Source organism: Uranotaenia lowii, chromosome 3, assembly GCF_029784155.1.
Source record: "Uranotaenia lowii strain MFRU-FL chromosome 3, ASM2978415v1, whole genome shotgun sequence".
In the NCBI taxonomy this organism is placed as follows: Eukaryota; Metazoa; Arthropoda; class Insecta; order Diptera; family Culicidae; genus Uranotaenia; species Uranotaenia lowii.
Window position 1 is genome coordinate 256,303,040 of NC_073693.1, and position 21,795 is coordinate 256,324,834.

At 37.7% G+C, this 21,795-nt stretch overlaps 2 protein-coding genes across 4 annotated transcripts; both read left to right on the plus strand.

Moving 5' to 3' along the window:
• Positions 1 to 1,643: 1,643 nt before the first annotated feature.
• LOC129754789 (sorting nexin-21-like) lies at positions 1,644 to 4,413 on the plus strand. 3 transcript variants are annotated; one of them, XM_055751028.1, is made up of 5 exons: positions 1,644 to 1,690; positions 1,756 to 1,898; positions 1,977 to 2,201; positions 2,982 to 3,693; positions 3,759 to 4,413. In XM_055751028.1, coding segments are annotated over exons 2-5 (1,074 nt in total). In that variant the 5' UTR covers positions 1,644 to 1,690; positions 1,756 to 1,897; the 3' UTR covers positions 3,895 to 4,413. The 3 variants fall into 3 exon arrangements, with proteins under 3 accessions (XP_055607003.1, XP_055607002.1, XP_055607004.1); XM_055751027.1 differs by having other exon boundaries at positions 1,673 to 1,690; positions 1,741 to 1,898; XM_055751029.1 differs by lacking the exon at positions 1,644 to 1,690 and having other exon boundaries at positions 1,719 to 1,898; positions 1,977 to 2,099.
• A 16,262-nt stretch (positions 4,414 to 20,675) lies between these two features.
• LOC129753315 (uncharacterized) lies at positions 20,676 to 21,404 on the plus strand. Its single transcript, XM_055749116.1, has one exon. It carries the CDS (start codon positions 20,676 to 20,678, stop codon positions 21,402 to 21,404), a length of 729 nt encoding a protein of 242 aa, XP_055605091.1.
• The last annotated feature ends 391 nt before the right edge of the window (positions 21,405 to 21,795 follow it).

Here is a 21,795-nt window from a genome sequence, read left to right on the forward strand (position 1 = left end):
CCTGATTCGAACGGACCAGAAGAATTGTAACAATATCAAAAAGCTGCTAATATGATAGCTGCATAAATCTGGCTATAATCGAGGCTGCTTTTGAATATTTTGAAAGTGAATTTACAACTCGTACATATTTATTCAACCTTTAAAAATATAATTTCAAATTAAATACAAGTTAAAACACTCGTAAAAAGATTTTTTTTCATTTCAACCATTTTAGATATTTTAATAAATAAATTTTCAATTTTGGTTTTATTTTGTTTGCTATTCAGTTTTGTGGTTTTTGTCATTTTATACTTTTTTCAATTTTAGTCATTTCATTAATTTTTTTTTTTTTTTCATTATGTGTCATATGTGTATGCTTGCATTTTTGTCAATTTTGTATTTTTTATAATTTTTGTATATTTTTTTAAAATTATATTATAGACCTTTTTGTCATTCCCCTTGTAGCAAAAAATGCTAAATTTTGTCTTATAACTGAATGAAAATATTCATCACTTTCGTTGCCATTTCTTTGTCTTCTGCCAATGCCCTTCGAAGATTACCCGGCACTCCGTGGTTGATTTGATCTTCTTCAAGTTGTGGGAACATTGCGATATGTTTAAAAGTCAAAACTTCGTTGATTGTCATTTTTGTTATTTTGGTAATCGTAATATGTTTGATTTTTTTGTTTTTGTAATTTCTATAAATTTTGAAAATTTTGTTATTTTAATAATAAGGTATTTTAATCTTTTGTTTTTCAATTTGGATTTTTTGTTTTTGTAATTTTGGTCGTTTTTGTAGTATTTGTTATTGTGTAATTTTTTTAAGTTTTAAATTTTTGTTGTTTTGGTCATTATTGTATTTTTTTATTTATGAAGATTTTAAATTTTTGTCACTTTTTTATTATTGTAATTTTTTGTTTTGAAGATTGTTTTTGAAAGTTTTGAAAAAAGAATTAAATCTTTAACAAATTTTGTTCTTATTAAATTTAGGCTTTTTGGTTTTAACGTGTGCTTTTGTCCAAAAACGATGAGAAAATTTTTGTTTTCGATTTGACGTGTAGTATATACTCATTTATTTTTCAAAATGACGAAACTTTTAATTGATTTTTGGTATTCAACATTCAAAGTTACATTCTTTTATCTTTTAGTTATAGAACATTTGCATTTCTTCTTTTTTTGAATATGGTAGTTTTTTAAAGTTCGAAGATTATTGAAGAAAAGAAGATTTTTCGATCACGTTTGTTTCGTCCTTTTGAAATCTTTCTTGAGGCTGGCTGTGGCTGTGTTTTTTCTTCTCTCTTTTCGAATTTTCTAGTAAACAAAGAGCTTGTAAAGCGGGCCATAGACTACACAAATTGGCTGTACAAATTCGATGATTCCGCGTCGATTGTTTGATCTATGCTCGCCCACACACTATACAAACATATTTCACGCGAACACAAATGATTGCTGGCGAAAACAGCAACAGCAACAAAAAAAACCATCTCCACCCCGGCTGGGAGAATGTTTTGTACAAAATATTTCGATCCCGACCGATTTTACTCCAACCGTTTGGGCGCTCATTCAAGCAGTGCCATACACTATGCAAATCGTGCTCACAGCGACAAAATTTCATCGAATTTCATCGCATTTGTACAAATGTTGTGTAGTCTGTGGCCCGCTTAAAAAAGGGAATTTTCGCACTTGCCTTGCCAGCCAGCGAAGAAGTGAACGTACGTTTCATTTAATTATCTGCGGCCAATCTAATTGAATTGATTTACAGTTGCCCCTTTTCCAGAAGTACCAAGTAATCTCAGTTGTCTTTCTGTTACGTTATGTTTCTGATGCGGTAATATTTTGATAGCGAAGCTGCGTGGTTTGATTTCGTGTTTTTGTGTGATTCTGGCTCAGAATAAAGAGGTCACCGAGAGGACTTAACAAGTAAGTTGAATGGGCGTGCTCTGCGATTGAACTGATTGATGATAATTAACGTGTGTCACTTCTTTATTCGTTTCAAAGTGCATCCGGCAGTAGTGGGCCATCGGGTGACAATCGATACCCTGAATGCGGCCACCGGAGGGTCGGACCCCGTCGAAAATGATCCGGATCCGGATAGTCCCGTGGAGGAGGCGTTCGAGGAAAGTATGTTGTCCATAGACAAACGGTTTGCTACCCTAACAACAACCGCAGCAACTGTTCCTCCAAATAGCTTTGCTTCCGGTTTGAGAAGACATCACGGTCAAGGTATTTCCTCCGTTTTTGGCACAGGAGGGGAATAATTTTTGTTTTGTTTACGGAATCAGAGTTGTTGCGATATTTGTGTGACTGCTATTTGTTTTAGTTTTGCCACTTTCTGTTATTGATTTAGTCTTGCATGACTGGAAGATGTCTTGTTACTCACTTACGGATGAGTCATCTTTAGTTTGGTTGCTTGCAGGTAGAATATGCGCATACGTTTAGCCGCTTTATTTGGTCATATTTCGTTGTCTTATCTGGTTTCATTATTAGCAGTTATTGTCGCTGGTATTTTGACTAGGAATCAGTGCACCGATAATAGGGCTACCATATTAAGGTAAATTAAAAATCGGTTTATGAAAAGGCTCACAAGAATTTATTACTTAATTGACATATTTCACAATTTGAAATCCAGTCTAGATCTTTTCAGAATTTCAAAAACCTTGCTAAAATTCTACTGAAAAGGGTCTACGATTCCTAAATTTGTTCTAAGCAATTTATGCTTATTCGATAAAACGTGAGACATTCCAATTTAGTAAAACTCTTTTATATTGATTCAATCTAATTTTAATTTTTTGCTCATGCCCTATTTGCAATTCTAAATTTGAAAACTTTTTCCAATTTTGAATTTCCAGTATGTACTCAAATAATTTTTTATCATGTTTCATTAGTTTGAATTTTTGAAGTATTTAATCTTTTAGTAAACATTGCTCATGGTTTTTTATTTATCATACTTTATGTTTAAAAGCTTGTTTTATCCTCTCATTCTAATAATCTTCTTTTTATCAGACATTTGGCGCCGTCCCTCGAGTCGGGCGGGGCCGAGCGATGCCGCGGCCTATTTCGAGATCCTGTTTGCTCGAATTCTTCTATCTGGTGATGGGCTCGTTGCGGAAGGCTGTGCGGCCTCATCGCCCGGTGGCAAACGGTACGTCGTCTACGATGTGAGCGTACGCAAAAACAACGATAGCGCCAGCGATCCACATCCAACGACTATCGAACGACGCTATACTCACTTCCTGAAGCTGTACGAGAGCCTCCGTAAGGAATCGCCGCAGCTGCTGCAGTCCGTCAATTTTCCCAAGAAAGTGCTAATGGGCAACTTTAGCCAGGAACTGGCCGGGGAACGGAGTATGGCCTTTGAGAGCTTTTTGGACTACATTATCACAGTGCCTTCGCTGCGTGATTCGGAGCATTTTCTAGAATTTTTACAAGCCGACGAACTGCGCAGGGCTGGACAGCTGGTAGACGAGCGAAGGTACGAGCTGGCCGTTCCAATTCTGGAGAACATCTTCCGCGTGCTGAACAAAATCTTCCTGGATAAATCAAAATGGGTTCTGTTGCTGCTGTGTCGTCTTGTGGCTGCCTGTACCACTTCGCCTATTCCGCACCCACAGGCAGAACAATGGGCTGAATTGGCCTTGCGACGATACGAGCATGTCTGCGATACGGAACTATTGGTACTCTACATTCCCCTGCTTCAAACTTGCTTGCATTTATGGTAAGTTTTTCTCTAACCTTTAAAAAATGTAAAATCTCACAAATCAAAATTCAAACCATCCCTAGGTGGCAACGTGGCCGGGATCGCTCCCTCCTAGAACAACGTCTAGACGAGATGGGCAAGAAAGGTATCAAAGTAAAAGGCGGCCCTACCCTGGCCCAAGCTATCCATGCTCTAGATCCCCGATCGGAAACCACGTAACCAAATGTGGCTGCTGGTAACAGATGGGTCCTCCAAAACGCGCGATAGCAGTAAGTATTCATTTATCCACCTTTACACTATAATTATCGGTTTTCCAAAAAAAAAATCTTTGCCATTGTTTCGTGTTAGCTTCTCTGGGTAGAACATAGATTTTATATGTTTGTTAGGATAGCTTTTGCCAAGTGCACTGGTACTGGCATAGTATTGTGATGATCCGGATAATTAGGTACAAAATTAGCTCATTAGCTCATCTGTAGTGAAATTTATAACGTTTATGTTTTATGGTTGTGTTGTAGTAAAAAAAAAAGGTTTACGAATCAGTTGTCTCGGACCAGGTTGATATACACTTACACCTATTAGCTCTCCTGTAAGAATAACCACCATGATAATGATTGTTCTATGACAGCGATTAGGTACTCGAAATCAAAACACTGCTCAGTGTATATCATATCAATTTTATATGATATTATTTTCATCATTTGTGGCAATATATACATGATATTAATTTTGAAACAAGAAGGTTTGTCAGTAATCGAGTTGTGGTGTATCACATCCAGTTGATTGTAGGGTTTGGTTTTTAAATTGTTTTAGAAAAATGCCGTTGATGCAACTGAATATCATAAAACATGTTTTTCGAAATAGTTTTGCACTTGTTTAGATTTTCAATTAATACATGTACAAAATGGAATTGTTGCCTTATCCCATTTCTTTATTTTCAAACAACTAAAAACTACCTTATATCAATAGACAAGGCGATCTCCTAAATTTTTAGTTGAATATTTCTACCTACCTAAGTTTAAGGCTTACAACGTTTCAAGCAAATGAGCTTGATTTCAAGGTTTATTTTAAAAAAGGAATGAAACATTAACCATGTCATCACATTAAAATGAAAGTCCAAATCCAGCGTTCATTGAGCCGATTGTCACTCAGCCAAGCGTCCATTAGTTCGGATATTCATTCGTACAGCGTTTAGCCTAACGTTATTCGACCAAATTTAATGAGTGAGAAACCGCATCCTCGTTTTTGGAGAGAACATGCCGTCATAAACTAATGCAGGATTCCCTCATGTTCGAAAAATTTGGCCCTCGAACACGCCACATTAATCAGATCTTATCACCTTTGTCGGCCGGAAGAATTGCGTATTCATCTCACAGACAAAATGTTTAACAATGCCTCGATATCCGATCGGACCTATACTTTAAAGGGTGTCCACTATGAAATTGCCACACACATAATTGATTCGCAGAATTCGAGTTTTCATCCGATTGCCATAAAATTTTCAGGGATTGAAAAACAACTATTTAACCTCATTTTACCATATTACTCGTATTTCATTTACAGTCGATTCAAATGCCCGCACCTTGGCCTTAACTCCGGCCATAAGATTCTGCACAACCTGTGAATCAACCGTTTTTTGCATGTAAACCCATACTTTCTTCAGTTTCTCGACTGTCTTCACTACCTTAGGTCGTTTAAGAAGGTGCTGCTTTATAATCGCCTAGTACTTCTCGATAGGGCGGAGCTCCGGTGTTGAACATTTTCGGCACGAAATTGATCTTATTGTCCGCATATCACTTCAGCACGTCCTTGGAGTAGTGGCATGAGGCCAATTCCAAGGATTTGGCTACAAGATTGTTAGGACGTTGGGAGGCACTCTTTCATGTACGTTGCCTGTCCGTTCATCGTGTCCTGGGTCACGAAAGGTGCACTCCGCTTCCCGCACGTGCAGATGGCTTGCCAAACCAGGAACTTATTCGCAAATTTGGACATCTTTTGAGTGCGGACATGCTTCGGAATGTTGAACTTATCCTTGGCCGTGAAAAACTGGTTACCGGGGATCTGTTTGAAGTCGGCCTTCACATGGGATGAATCATCCAATAGGATGAAAATCCCTGAAAAAAAAGTCGGCCTTCACATATGTTTTTTCGTCCATGATGCAGCATTCAACTTTCGTCAGCATGACACCGTGGAATTCGCGATTCCCAACGTTTTAGCGATGGAACGAGGCGAGAAATCCTTGTTCTCCTGATGAATGCGCAAGTTTTTATCACGCACGAGCTGTTCTTTCGACTTCATTTTCGCGAGTTTTGATCACAGGACTTCAAAGCTTGCAGAATGTAAACAAAGCCTAAACAAAGCCATGAACTAAATCCACAAATCCACCCAAATTTTCATTAAATTCTACCCAACGGTTTAAAAAATAGAGCAATTTCATCGTGGACACCCTTTAGAAAGTAAGTGTACTGCTGTATGTAATGGCCGCAGGCCGATGAGACTATAACAGGCTTTCAGGAGTTTCAGTGTTCCTTGTCTCTCTAGAAACCAGATCCAGGGCTTTCTTCGATTATTTCTGCGCCTTCATATAAAAAAAACCTCGTCATTTTGTCTCCAGAACAAACCTCACAAATTAATCGGAGGCCACAATCGTATTTCCGAATTCAGATGTTGTGAGCACTCCATGTCGTCAATAATATCATAACACTTTGGAATATTCTCTGGCAAAATGCCGTTCAGAGCCTTCTTCGATTCGTCTTCCATTTCCTCAATCGAGTCAAAACGGTATCCCTAACGAAGAACGAGAGCCGTGTGAAATCGCGAGATGCTAAAAACCGAAAAAAATGTCCCAAAGCCACGCCTCACTCAAATGATGGCTTTGACGCGAAATTAGACACATAAATATTTATGTGGTTGTGAGTACTATCAACATACAGAAAAAACAGTTTACCCATTCACAAAAACCGGAAATTTTAAATAAAAAAAGACACTTTTCCTTTGATTACTTTTTTTGTACGGGATTTTCGATTAACCAACTGCTATTCATGCACACAATTCTCCTAGTTGAACTGGCCAGAAACCGTATTGGCTCGTTTCATCGTTTGGACACCACATTTCATCTATGTATGTGCTACGGTTGGCACTTCTTGCCACTGTTGGTTCCAAGCGATTCTTCTTCTGGCTTCCGGCTTGACATTCTACCAGTGGCTCCAGCCCGTCGATCTTTCATGATTCCTGGTCAGACAACCTTCCATGATCCCTGGAAGGTCGTCGGTGCAGAGCAATATGTAGGTCGTTGAGCTGGGGCCACTGAAAATTCGGCAAGCCGGAAACCGTGAAAAGTTATGGGCTCAGAACCAGTGGAATGGAGAAGGGCCCAGCACTAGTGGAAAGTAGGAGGAGTGAAATCATCAGCGGCAGGAGGACGACCCGGGACCTTTTGGAAGTGCGTCTAAACTGGGACGAGCCTGAGAACTGATTGGAAGTGCGTCGAGCCTGGGACCGTTCGGGGGCGTCGAGCCGGGAATCCATGCCGGGTTATCATGCCTGGAATCCGCTGGAAGGTGGTCGTGCCTGGAATCCGTTTGGAGGTGATCGAGTTGAGAATTCTTTCAATGGCGTCGAGCCTGAAAACCATTCGGTAGCTTCACGCCGGGAATCCATGCGTAGGCGTCGAGCCGGGAAGAAGTTCGGAGGCATCGAGTCTGGGATCCAATTGGAAGATGGTCCAGCCTGGTATTCAACTGGAAGGCAGTCGAGCCGGGAATCCGTCCGGAGGTGTCGAGCCTGGAATCCGATGGAAGGTGGTCGAACCAGATATGCGATGGAGGATCGTAGTGTCGCTGGGAAGGGCGTACAGCCTTAAGGATGGACTATGAACTGTAAGGAGCGTCAAGCTGACGGAAGTTTGTCGTCGAGCGAGTCAGGAAATGGTTGTCGGGCAAAACCGGAGTGTTGTCGAGCGAGGAATGAGGAATCTTGTCCGACGGTAAAGGTGGGGGTCCAAAACGTTCATAGTTTTCTTTACGGACGCTCACAGCACCCACCGAAATGTGAAGCGATCGGATGATTAAACGTCCACTTACTGTTCCGGGCTAACGAACGCAACTTTCAGACGTTCCTCGTCGATCTGCTTCGAGTCCCTCGCAGGTCACTAAGGATTTCCAAGGGTGAACCTCTCCTCGCGATGAAGTTACGCAAGGCACGATGCACCGATATCTGCCGACTGCAACAGACTTCGGGCCAAAGTAGTCGATTCCAGTGGACGAGAAATGGGCGCTGGTAAGATTCCAACCAGGCGGGCTGAAGGTTCTCCATACATAGCTTGTAGGATTCGATCAAACTCGGAGCGAATGTTGTACTTGAGGCAGATTTCGCTAAGAGGTTTTGTAATGTTGATTACGGTATTTAGCGTAATCACCAGGTTTGTCTCGTAGTGGTACTCGGGAGTATGTACGGATTCTTGCTAGCCTCATCTGTTCACTAGTATTCGCCAAACTGACCTCGCAATCGTAGGATACCGTGTTCTTCGATTGCTGGATTCAGCTTAGACGGCAGCATAGCTTTCCTCCTCTGTGGTTCAGCAAGATTCTAACTTCATCGAGGTAGGCCCGTCGTTGTCATCTTACGGATATTCAAGAAGTTGCGGTGAACATATCCGATTGTCCGTAGAAGCTGTTTCCTACCAGAGAAGCGTTGGAAGTTGACAATGAGTGTGCATGATGGAGAATCCTAAGATCGATCTACTTCATGGTTATCCCTTGATCTCCACCGTCGATGGGCCATTAACCTTTGAGTTCATTCAAGAAGTCTGGTCTGTTAAGCGTTACATCGATCGTCTCACCCCTCGTCGATTGAATCAGGCGTTACTTTGTTATTCTTCGTTTAGCGTGCGTACATCAACAGCAGCAGCTTGTGCGCCATTTTTCATTCATTCAAATTTGAACACTCGTCGCGTGTACTTCTACTTTTATTATCTTGTAAATATAGTTTATAGTTATTAAAAGTGTCCGCATTTTATTCCATTCGAAACCTCTGCCCAACAGGTTATGGGCCCAGCGAATGCGGTGTTGTTTTGAAAGTGTTTTCGCGACGTAAAAATTATAAGTCGTTTTTTTTTCGTTCCCTCTCCCAGCGTGTTGTAAGCTAAAATGGCGGACAACAAAGTGTCGGTGGAAAAATTAAACGACCAGAACTATGCAGTCTGGAAATTTAAAATGCGTCTTCTTTTGGCGCGTGAAGGTGTGTTGGATGTTGTGATGAATCCGAAGCAGGAGGGTGCTGGAACTGACTGGAACACAGCAGACGAAAAAGCGCAAGCAGCTATCGGATTATCACTGGAAGACACCCAGCTTGTTCATGTGATGACAAAAAACAGTGCAAAAGAAATGTGGGACGCTCTCAAAGATTACCACGAGCGGAAATCTTTGTCCAGTATAGTGCATGTGGTACGTTTACTGATTACTACTCGGCTACAGGAAGGTGGAAATATGGCAGAATATTTGAAGGAAATGACAATTCTGCGCCTTCGCCTGTCCGCTCTAGGGGAAGAAATGAAGGACTATTGGTTTGTGGCACTGCTTCTATCTAATTTACCGGAATCCTATAGTAGTTTGGCAATAGCACTTGAGAGCCGACCGGATGATGATCTCACGGTGGATTTTGTGAAAGGGAAGCTTTTAGACGAAGGAAGAAGACGCGAAGAAAGTGCAGTTCTGGAAGAGAAAGCCATGGCGTCCAATGTTCTAAAAGCTAAGCCCGGTTTGTTTTACAAGAAGAAATCTGAAATCAAGTGTTATGGCTGTGGGAAAAATGGTCATATCAGACGTGATTGTCCGGAATTCGCTTCGAATCATCACAAGGGCGAGGATCAACAGGCTAATATGGCGATCAAAGCGGAGAAGAGTGCTGGTTTAGATGAAGTGTGTTTGGCCGCGGGAATGATTGAAAAGGTTGAGGGCGAGTGGATTTTTGATTCTGGTGCCACTGGTCATATGACGAATAGTAAGGCTAGTATGAATAGTTTTGTTTCAAAGCCAGTTACAATTTCGTTGGCTGATGGGAAAAGCATCAAATCTGATGGGTTGGGCTGTGTACGTTTCGTATCGTTAAATGGCGATGGGGCACGGATAAACGTGAAGTTGGATAGTGTTTATCATGTTCCAACTCTTTCTGGTAACTTGCTCTCGGTAAGCAAGATTACAGATATGGGTTTCAAAGTGCTCTTCGAAAAATCCCAGTGCAGAGTAATGATGGGAACTGAAACTGTGTTGGTTGGGCATCGAAAGGGGGGTTTATACTACCTGAAACAGTATCCCGAGGAAGTGCTGTGTGCCAAAACGAAACATGGGAACTTATGCTGTCATTTGTGGCACCATCGGTTGGGACATCGTGATCCTCAAGCAGTGTCGAAAATAATTCGTGATAACCTGGGACACGGGTTGAAGATTGGGTACTGTGGGGTACAATCAGTGTGTGGTTCTTGTTGTGAAGGGAAACTATGTAGGGATTCTTTTCCCAAGGCTTCTGAAAACCGATGTGTTGCTGTGGGTGATTTGGTGCATACGGATCTTGGGGGTCCAATAGAAGAAGTCACACCTAGCGGTAATCGATTTTACATCGTATTAGTGGATGATTACAGTAGATACTCAGTAGTGTATCTGTTGGCGAAGAAGTCTCAAGCTGAGGAGAAAATCCGAGAGTACTGCACTGCCCCTATTCGCATATGAGTCCCATGTGCATTTCCATCGTTTTTGAGTTATCGATGGAAAACGCTTCTTTGTGCTCCAATTTACCTATAAAACAAGTTTTTGTTCGAAGTTTGTTCCCAAAATTTCGAAAAAAAATATGACCCCTGATGTGTTCCATGTGAAAAATATTCGCATATGAGTCCCATGTGCAAAATTCAGCGCCAGAGCTTACAATTGAAGGAAAGGATAGCTAGAAAATGAGGTAAATCCATAATTTAATGCTTAAAATATTAATTTACATAAAAATTGAACATATAGTGTCGAAATGATTCCGGAGAAATTTGATTCTTAGTCCAAAAAACATTAATAAGTAACTGGTAACCAAAATTATTTTTTCGACAAAAATCAACCGATGAACAATGCTTAATAGATCAGTCTTCGGTCAGGATGGTTCCTTCGTGGGTAGTTTCGACGATCTAATGTGTGATCGGGTGATTGGTACTTGAAGTGTTGTTTTGGTAATAAAATAACAAACTTTTTTCAATACTTTTTCCTATATGCACAACAATATCAATACCACTGTTTTCTTCTATTACCACAGATGAACAGATGTACAAGCTCGAACAAAAAATCTTCAGAAACTTGTGTAAAATTTCCAGTGCTCTATTTTAAAGAAGCCGTTAAAAAATGACGAAAAACAGTGCCATCTATTGCTAGATTTCTAACTTTTGAACGGCGCAATAGATGGCACTGTTTCTAGATAGCTCTTTTAAATGTAACAATTTTTCGAAAGGACGCAATGGTATTTGAATTCAAAAATGAATAAATTTAAATACAATAAGACGAATTATTCTATACAATTAGATTAACCACGAATAATTTTAAGCTGGGGAAAATAGCATTATCATATTTTTTTTCACTACAGAGACTACCGAAATAACAAACAGATGTACAAGCTTGAATTATTATATTCCAGAAACCAGTACAAATTTTCGAATGCTATCATTTAAACAAGCCGATTAAACTTTTGAAGTTCCTCATTCTTGGATGAAAGAGCACAATCGTATATGATCTCAAAAATTGATAAATTAACATCGTAGTAGAATGGACGGCTTCAATATATTCACAGCAAGGTAAATTTGACTGTTTCATTTTATCTTCATTCTTTTTACTAAAAAAGACTAACTAAGAACTTCGGACAAGCCAGACGAACCAGTTATTTCATCCAGTTGAGTTTAAAATTAAAAATCTCATGAAACAATACCGATTCTAGGCTATTCTGAGCGAGCATTTTATCGTATCATATCTGTTTCTATTTAGTGCTTCATGCTAGTTTGAAACAATCAGAAAAACAGCTTAAATCTAAAAAATTTCCATTACGCAAATCATAAATGTGTTGCGAATCTTCAAAACTCGTCAAATAGTAATTCGACATATTCATAACTGACTAATAGTTTGTTATTTTGTTTTGTTTACATTTCACTTTCTTCTTGACAGTTCTCTCTGGTGTCCTTGGAGACATCTGGTGGCTCAACCAAAACACATAAAATTGATTGAAAACGGTCGTTGGAACTTTACACACGTTTCAAGGCTTAGCTTGTACATCAGTTCATCAGTGCTATTACCTAGGAAGAAGTTCCCGGAAGAAATCTCCTTCTTTGTCTTGAATCCAGCAGACTTTTGGTCGTTATTGGAGTTTGGCAACGCTGCTTCCGAATGGAGGTTGCTCGTGTTTCGGTCCTTGTATATTTTAAAGTTATTTGTATGTTTCCGGTGTAATTTTTAAAATATGATTCCGAAAAAGGAACTCAATGTCCGTGCAACGTTTTCGCGGAATATCCGGTCTTGTGAAAGTGATATTTGAGTGTGATTTTCCATCAGAAGCATTTTCTTTTCTGAAGGAACTGCGTAGTATGGGCCTCGTACTACGCCCTCCCGGGCGCCCAACCAACTGAAGTCGTGACAGAAATTGTGCCAAACCAACTGGTTTGAGAGGAGACGTTCAAGATAAGTTCATTTTGTTCTAATCTATTTAATAAGCTAATTCTGTAGTTCTACGGATAATTATAAGTAGGTAACAAATCAGTTTGGAAAGTTCTAGCCATTTATATTTTCGGAGCGAGGCTCGAAAAATTGCTTCTTTGAGTTGTTTTGAAGCTTTTACGCAAGTTCAGGTACAAGTTGAAAGAAACGATTCGCTACTTCTCAAGTCCAATAAGGTTCCAATTAATTCCACATAAGTTTATATGCAAAGTGGCGCTAGTGTGACATCTCATTCTTATTTTTTTTCGCAACGTCACAAAATTATTTTTTAATAATTAAAAATTTATTGGAATTAAAAGTCTAAAATTAATTATTAATTTATTGTTCAACCATTTAAATTTGTACTTTGAATGTTTTTTTGTTGGTAAATCCCTTATTTATAGGTGGTTATTTTCCACAGTTGTTTGAGCTTGATTCGGGATTATTAGCAGGGTTGTCAGATGGTTTTTTAAAAAATCTGTATCAGCCTCATGAAAAAATCTGTATTTATCTGTATTTGAACTTTAACCACCAAAAACTTCTTTTATTGTTTTCTATGTTAGCTTATTGCTAAATATGCAATTTGTTAATCAGTTTTAACGATTTTAACGTATTCATTATTTAAAAGTTGACGATTTATTTTATTAATTGAACATAATCTTGAGTGATAAAATGTTAGCTGTAATTTTTTTTTTGTTGGATATGAAAATTATTACTAAAGGCTATTCACTCACACCAGGTGGAAAAAAAATGCAATTTTGTTGGTCGCAACCTAACAACCTTAGGACCAAATTTTAAAAGTTTGTCACGTTTGAGCAGCATTTTGTTGAGCATCCTTTCATTTGAGCATCTTTTCATTTTTACTTTTCAATGTATATTTAAATACGAAAATTGAATTTAAGTGATGAATGAAAGTAGGTTACACAATTATTATTGAGAAATTTGAATCTGATTCAATAACCTAGTATTTTTTATTCTAGTATAAAAGTCAAACCCTGACCTGGATATAAATATTTTATTGGTAATAAATACGAAACTTGAATTTCGAATTCACATTACGCAAGGGAAAGTCATTTATGGTTCCTATGTTTTAATACTTTAATAGTTTTGGGAGATTTTGGGTTCCTAAATGCAAATCAATTAGATTTAGAATAGAAATTTCAATATTTTCTTCTTAAACTCAATAACAAACCTGCATGAATACGACCAACAGATTTTTAACCTATTATCTTTCATTCAATCAATCATTTATATTATCATTTATTGCTTGGATATTTTAGTTTCAGAAACACAACGCTTTGAAAAATTAAATAATATCTATTTCTGACATCATTCAAAAAAGTCTGCGAGAATTTGATATTGAAGATTTTAACTTATTCCCCAACCTTGCCGAAGTCTACAAAACGTTTTGGCTCATGCCTCAAGAAATATGAAAAAATGTATTTTGTTCATTAAATTTAGGTCAAAATTTCCATTTTATCCTCCGAAGTCAAAATTATTCGCGGGCCTCGGGAAAGTCGATGACTTAATTGAAACCATTTTTTTTATATCTTTGTGTTATAGTTTTGCCAGTGCATAAATTTATTGAACGCATTTTTTAACCTATTTTTAGTATTTGTTTATAAAATAAGAGCATATATTGCTTGAAATTTTCTGCCATGTGTTATCGATAAAAAATTTAAATCTTATTTTAAAATCCTTACCACTTTTAGGACAAAATAACTACGAAACACTTCGTCTTATAAACATCACGCCTGATGTTACACTTGGAAAAATAACTCAAAAACTATAAATACCTATAACAATTTTACAATATTCTGCAATGTAAAACTCGACACATTAAGATAAAAATATGAAATGTAATACCGTCAACTGGGGCAACATGCAACAATTTTCAACTTCAATGGCTTCTAAAAAACTTATGTTCACAGTTAATCGTATCCTTTATGCATCAAAAGTTTTAAGGATGCTGAGGCATCAAATTGGCGTAGTTAAAAAAATTATTGGTTTCTTCAGTTATTTTTAATTTTCTAAAAACATGCGATTTTCACACTCCTTAGAAAATGGGGTAACTTGCAACAAACTTTGTTTTTAATGAAAAATCTTATGAACACGTACGAAAATTCATAGTTTTTAATATATTTGCGATGCCTTAAAGACTTTTACGCATGACAAAACCAATTGCAGTAGTCTGTAAAAACAAATTTTCACATTTTTTTTTCTGAAAATAAGGATGCTGCATACATTTAGGGGTTAAATAATCCTACGAAAAATTTTACAAACTGAAATCATAAAAATAAATGTTTGGATGAATGAAATTTAAATGTTTACAAACGCGTGATGCAAAACATTCATATTCCAGCACATGGAAACGAGATTTACAAGGTATTTCTTTGATTTGCATTTTGTTGCATTTAACCCCAGACACCTAACTGAATTTTAAAAATATTAATTTAAAAAAATTGGGTGATTGTTCGAAAAATATTTTTACACCAACAATGTTGGTATAACATGAGGAAACCTGTAAAAAGTTTGTAGGTAATTTTATCAAGCCGATCCGTCATACTGGGTAAAGTTTTTTTCGGCATCAAAAAATGTTAAAATTTGTACATTTATTGCTCGATTTTTCAAATTTTACAGAAAAATAAAAAACTTAAGACAACTAGCTTAAGATGCGAGAAATTATGTCATCATCATTTTGTTATCATTAAAAGATAACTTTATTACAATACATTAAATTAAAAATTGATTCAATGTAGTGTTGTATAAATGTTGCATCGAACCCCGCTGTTGCATGATGCCCCGTTTGACGGTATGTTTTAACTTCAGTGATTGTCGAGATGAAACACATTTAATTTCAAGTTCTGTTAATAAAGTTTTATTATTGAGTTAATTTCAAATCAGTGCATGGACCATAAAGACAAATCCTTTTTGTTATCGTAGTGAAATATCGAAATTAACTTTCGAGAATTTTTTCCTGTATTTATGAACTAAAACTCGTTTCAATAAGTGGACTGGCTTAAAAAACATTAACTGCGTATCGTATAAGAAATGAATTTGTTTTATAATTCCAAAGAGTTCTTCTACTTTATTCAGTTAAAGAGTTTTGAATAAAAAAAACTGACGATGCCAACCTTATTGAATCTGAAATATTAATGTTCTATATGATTCTCAATTTTCTTTTTAAAACTCTCTTAAAGTGATAATCTTAAATACCTCCCTACTTTATAGATATCAAACCTAAGGAGAAGAGATTTTATACTGATTTTATTATCAAAATATGTGTACTCTGTTTGGGGGGCTTTAATTCGCCGTTAAAATAATTAAGTTATGCTGTTGAGAAAAAGAGACTATTGGAGCTCCTACGAACCTAGATGAGAAGTACATGGTTATAGTCGTCACAAAAGCTTACTTGTAGAAGGTCTGGATAAATTATTTGTGCTGTTGCAAGCATTTACGGTTTACTGCAGTTGGAAAGAAAAAGGTTTAAAAAGATTTAACTAAGTTAACCCAAGGAAACCAGTTCATCAACAATTGATTTTGATTTTTTTTTTCTAAAAAATCTGTATAAATCTGTATCAATGTTTTAAAAATCTGTATAAAAATCTGTATCTGTATATTATCTGTATTGACGTTGAAAAATCTGTATAATACAGAAAAATCTGTATATATGACACCGCTGATTATTAGCAAGTTGTGGTTCGTGTCTCGAATACGAACGTTTAAAAAGAAGTACAGAGTTACGGAAGCTCCAACATAGTTTCGTTCAGATGAAACTTGGAACAGGGCAACGTATTCACTGAGTTGCCAGATTTTCAGAACGTTTCCAATCAACGTAAGTTTTTTTTAGAAACGGTTGAAATTAATTTGTCTCTTATAATACAGTATTTCTAAAGTTTATTTGTAAGGGGAGCAACATTTCAATTTTATTAAAAGAGATGCTATCAATTTTCATGAATTTGTTTCAAACGAAAGTTTCTATTTTAAATATAAAACTGAAAAGAAGTCAGTTTTAAATGTTTAAATTGAAGAATGATTTGGTCTGAATACTAAATTTACAATGTCTATCTGTTTCCATGTCTAAATTTTCTCAATTAGATACATATGAATAAATGTATTTCAGCTAACTATCAAGTGCTAAAGTTATTATTTTGATCAAGGTTTATTAAACTTTGTTCTTCACTTCAAGTACATCTAGCGTAAATTGTAGTCAGATAAAATGGTAAGCAAATACTTTGAATTCTTGGCTGGAATACTTCGAAATAGAAAAGGTAAAGTAATAATTAGGAAAAATCTGACCGAATCTATAGTAGTAAAAAATGAAACTTCTCTTATAGCTTTTCATATTAGTTTTCAGAATTCTCTCTAATCACAGATTAATTTGTTTTTTTTTTTAATATGAATAACATACATACATACTTAGGTGATCACAACAGTTTTTTTTTCTTTTCTATTTTGACTTTTTTGACGTAATGTTCTAAAGTAGTAATGATTGTTGTAGGGGAGTGTAGTGGGCCTCTACAAAATTCGATAAATAAATACCGGAAGTGCCAATAATCTCCACTTTGTGTTTACTAAATACAAGCTAGTAGAATACTAACCAGAACTATTTTCAATGAAGGTTGTTCCAATTATTCACTCAATAAATGTTTTCCGGCTGAAATGTGAAAAGTTTAGGCAATAGAAATTTTTCGGTGTTTCATGAACACAAGAGATAATATCTTAGGCGATTTTTATGTTTCTAATTGTTGTTGTGCAATAAGTTGTTGAAACCAACCGCATTATTTATCGATTATTTGCTTTTTGAAGATGATCTTAAGAATTCGTTTTATTAATTTTTCTTAAAAACATGCCAATCACTCTTGAGTCTATATTCCCCTTATTCATTTAAATAACTTGAAACATTTGTTTGATTTATTAAAATATTTGGTACATAATCTTGAATCTTTTAATTTATAATAAAAATGTGTTTTATCTTATGGTTTCCTTCTGAGGAGCAGGTTGAAATTATCAATTATTTAAATCAGAATCCAGACTCAACTGTAAATTATATAGTTTAACTAAGAATAAACATAAAATCGTGAAAAAGTTTTTAGGTTTAGTTGATCGCACTAGTCAAGAGTGCCTCCTGATCATATCCTTTCACCCATATTTCCAACAACAATTGTTTTTGCTAGGATGCAGAGGTGACCTCGGTCCTAAAGCACAATATTGTTCTGTCATCCCTTTCTCTCTTTTCTAAACTATCTATTGACTACTAGGACGTGGCCGGCGCCGTTATTGATGATCAAAGAGAGAGCATCAGTTTTGGGCATTGTGAATGTACTGCCAATCCCAGGCATCATTCTTTTGACCTTTGAACAAAATTGATGGCCTCGGTCAATCACGGAGTAGCAACCATTGGCGATGTGGAACTAGTTCTACTGAGCCACGCCAGCGATCGTGGAGTTCAAAATGCTATAATTTATTGTTCTTAGAACTGATAAGCCCTCATTGTAAAACTTAATTCCAAATACCAAGTTTAAAAACCTTTTGTTTTTACTCATACATCTTTATAATATTATAAAAGCATTTTGGATTTGATGATTTAAGGTGGATGTGAGTAGTCAATCAAGCTAAGCTAAGCTAAGCTAATCCAGCAGACTTTTGGTCGTTATTATCTACGTATTCGTAACACACATTGAATTAAATGATGAAGATGTATGATAAATTTGCAGCAATTTCACAGAAATGAAAACAAAGTTTTGGAAAAAACACTGGAAATCACATCCCACTTGGCGAATAAACCTTGATTGAAATCAGTTTGGAATCAAGATCTTTCGATAACTTTCTTCTGTCATCAAAAAGAATGGTAAACAAATGAAAAAAATATGTTAGAAAAGTACTTGCCACTTGCCGGTAACTTAAGCACCAGAGACTCATTTGCGAATAATCTCTGTTCGAGGGTTAAGAATATTCGCATATGAGTCACATGAGTGTTTTATTGAAATTTCTCCGTAATTATTAGTTAGTATTAGCGCAAAAGTAAACAGAAGTATTCTTTGAAGTGTTTTCTATCCGAAGTATTGACAGGTTTTGCCAACAAATGATTTATATGATTGTTTTTATGAAAACAAGTTTCAAACTTTACAAGCGTTTTTCTCGGTTTGCAGTTTTTACACATGGGACTCATATGCGAATAGGGGCAGTGCAGTATGATGAGAAACCAGTTTGGCAAGTACCCGAAGATTATAAGATCGGATGGAGGTGGTGAGTACACTAATAGTGCTCTGAAAAAGTATTTTTCTGATCATGGTATAATTCTACAACAAACAGCACCATACTCACCTGAGCAAAACGGAGTTGCCGAGCGTAAAAATCGACATCTCATGGAAATGACACGCTGTATCCTCTCAGAATCCGGATTGGGTAAGAAATATTGGGCTGAAGCTATCTGTACTGCGAATTACTTACAAAATCGTTTACCATCTTCTTCAGTGAAATCCACTCCCTATGAATTATGGCATAGTAAGAAACCGACTTATGGGCATCTTCGAATTTTCGGTTCTGAGGCCTATGTGCACATACCCAAGGAAAAACGACGCAAACTAGATATGAAGGCTGAAAAACTTGTGTTCGTGGGTTACGCGGAAGGGCGAAAGGCTTACCGTTTTTTGGACCGTGAAACGAATTTGATCAAAATTAGAAAATCGGCTAAGTTCTTGGAATTGTGCACCGTGAAGGAAAATGTCCAAAATGAGGGTACTAAACCGTTTGTAGAACCAAAACAGCAAGAAACGGTTGATCTGTTTATTCAAACTTGTGATCAGCGTGATTTACCTTCTGAAGAACTTTCGAGTACTAGGTCCAACGTTACCTCGGATTTGGAGGATGAAGAAGACGTTCAAGAATTTGCCAGTGCTTCAGAGGGAGAAGATTTTCATGGGTATTCTGTAGATGAAGTGGCTCGACGTTCAACTAGGCCAACAAAAGGTGTACCTCCAAGGCGTTTCATTGAAGAACTGTTTGCTGTTGAAGCCATGTTTGACGAAACGGAACCAAGAACTTTGAACGATGCTTTTTCTTGCGAGCAAGGTGCACAATGGAAGGCTGCGATGCTGGATGAGTTGAAGTCACATGCGGATAATGGAACGTGGGAACTTGTTGACTTGCCACCAGGAAGAAAAGCGGTGGGCTGCCGCTGGGTTTTCAAATTGAAAAGAAACTCAACGGGTGAGGTGGTGAAACATAAAGCGCCTCTTGTTGCCCAGGGATATTCCCAGAAATTCGGCGAAGATTATGATGAGGTATTTGCACCAGTGACACGACACACGACGCTTCGAGTACTGTTCTGCCGCTCATAGCAAGTCCGTCCCATTTGCGTTTTTGTTGAAATGAGAAAAACGGCATTGAAAAATCGTAAAAAGTCCTTCCATAATTCGGCACTTGTATGCGTTTTTAATCAAAGTAATCAACAGAATCTGTCTCTGCTATGGCTAATGAAAGATTTCCGCTTTATAAGGGTTTTTTTTGTTGTTTTGATTCTGTTGAAAACCATTTGCTGGGCTGTTATGGCTGTGGGACCGACTTGCGATGATTTATGCCATATGGGACCGACTTGCGATCATTCGTTCAATGGGACAAATTTACTTGAGGTTTTTTTCAATGTTCATCAGAACAAAGTACTGACAACAAAGTTCTCTCTTGATACTACAGATAAAATTAAAGTGTTTCCAGCGATAAACTGAAAAATGATGAAAACGCAAATGGGACGGACTTGCTATGAGCGGCAGTGTTGGGCTTGGCTAGTCAAATGAATTTGACAATGAAACACTTTGACGTCAAGACAGCCTACTTGTACGGTTACTTAGACCAGGAATTGTACATGAAGCAACCACCAGGATACGTCGTGAAAAATAAGGAGCACATGGTTTGTCGCTTAAGGAGGAGTATTTATGGGCTAAAACAATCTGCCCGGTGCTGGAATCAGCGACTTCATGGTGCCCTCGAGGAACTTGCTTTCGTACAAAGTATTGCTGATCCTTGCTTGTACGTAAAAGATGTAAATGGAAAGAAGATTTTTATCCTGGTTTATGTTGATGATCTTTTGGTCTGTGGAGCATTAACATCCGACATAGATGCAGTTCATAAGGCTTTGAAGGATTATTTTGAAATAACTGATCTGGGCGATGCGAATTTTTCTTGGGCCTCGAGATACGTCGTAGTAACGGAAAATATAGTATTTCGTTGGAAAATTATATCGAGCGAATTGCGGATAAGTTTGGTCTCCGTGACGCAAAAGGGGCAAAAACGCCGATGGAATCCGGTTATGTGAAAGTTGAGGATAAAAGCTTGTTACTCAAGGATGAAACCGTGTATCGCAGCCTTGTGGGAGCTTTACTTTACATAGCTGTATGCGCAAGACCGGATATAGCTGTGAGCGCGTCGATATTGGGTCGGAAGGTGAGCGCACCCACGGAAACAGACTGGGTGGCAGCCAAAAGATTGGTTCGTTACCTGAAACATACGAAAAACTGGAAACTCGAATTTGGTAGATCTACAGATGGTTTGATTGGCAGTACTGACGCTGATTGGGCCGGTGACACTGCAACTCGCAGGTCTACGACAGGTTTTGTGTTTCACTACGCTGGCGGAGCAGTGTCGTGGGCGAGTCGTCGACAAAGTTGTGTCACTTTGTCCAGTATGGAGGCGGAATACGTGGCATTGAGTGAAGCTTGTCAGGAGCTGGTATGGCTTCTAGAATTGCTGAAGGACTTGGGAGTGCCGCATCAGGGTCCGGTACGAGTTTTGGAGGACAATCAGAGCTGTATAGCATTTGTGGCATCTGAGAGAATAAATCGACGTTCCAAGCACATCGAGACTCGAGAATGTTACGTCAAACAATTACAAGATGAAGGAATATTGAAGCTCGAATACTGCCCCACGGACACAATGGTAGCAGATGTTTTCACAAAACCGTTGGGTGCCGTCAAGCAGTTCAAGTTCGCCGAGATGTTGGGGTTGTCTGGGTGCAACGATCGTTGAGGAGGAGTGTTAAGCGTTACATCGATCGTCTCACCCCTCGTCGATTGAATCAGGCGTTACTTTGTTATTCTTCGTTTAGCGTGCGTACATCAACAGCAGCAGCTTGTGCGCCATTTTTCATTCATTCAAATTTGAACACTCGTCGCGTGTACTTCTACTTTTATTATCTTGTAAATATAGTTTATAGTTATTAAAAGTGTCCGCATTTTATTCCATTCGAAACCTCTGCCCAACATGGTCCCTGAAATCAACGACTACTTGGCTGGTGCTTTTATCCGCAAGGATTTGCTTAGTCGGTAGCTATCTTCACTCTCCCACTTCCGCTGTATCGAGCAGCTCACTGATCCTGAAGGTCACGAACTGGCTATAGCACCGATGATCATACCGCAGC

Excerpts from the sequence above, each read along its gene's own strand:
- LOC129753315 (XM_055749116.1), top strand. The coding sequence starts at position 20,676 with ATGGAATCCGGTTATGTGAAAGTTGAGGATAAAAGCTTGTTACTCAAG.
- LOC129754789 (XM_055751028.1), top strand. Across the intron at positions 2,202-2,981 it reads GAGAAGACATCACGGTCAAG|ACATTTGGCGCCGTCCCTCG; the intron begins GTATTTCCTCCG and ends TCTTTTTATCAG. Across the intron at positions 3,694-3,758 it reads CAAACTTGCTTGCATTTATG|GTGGCAACGTGGCCGGGATC; the intron begins GTAAGTTTTTCT and ends AACCATCCCTAG.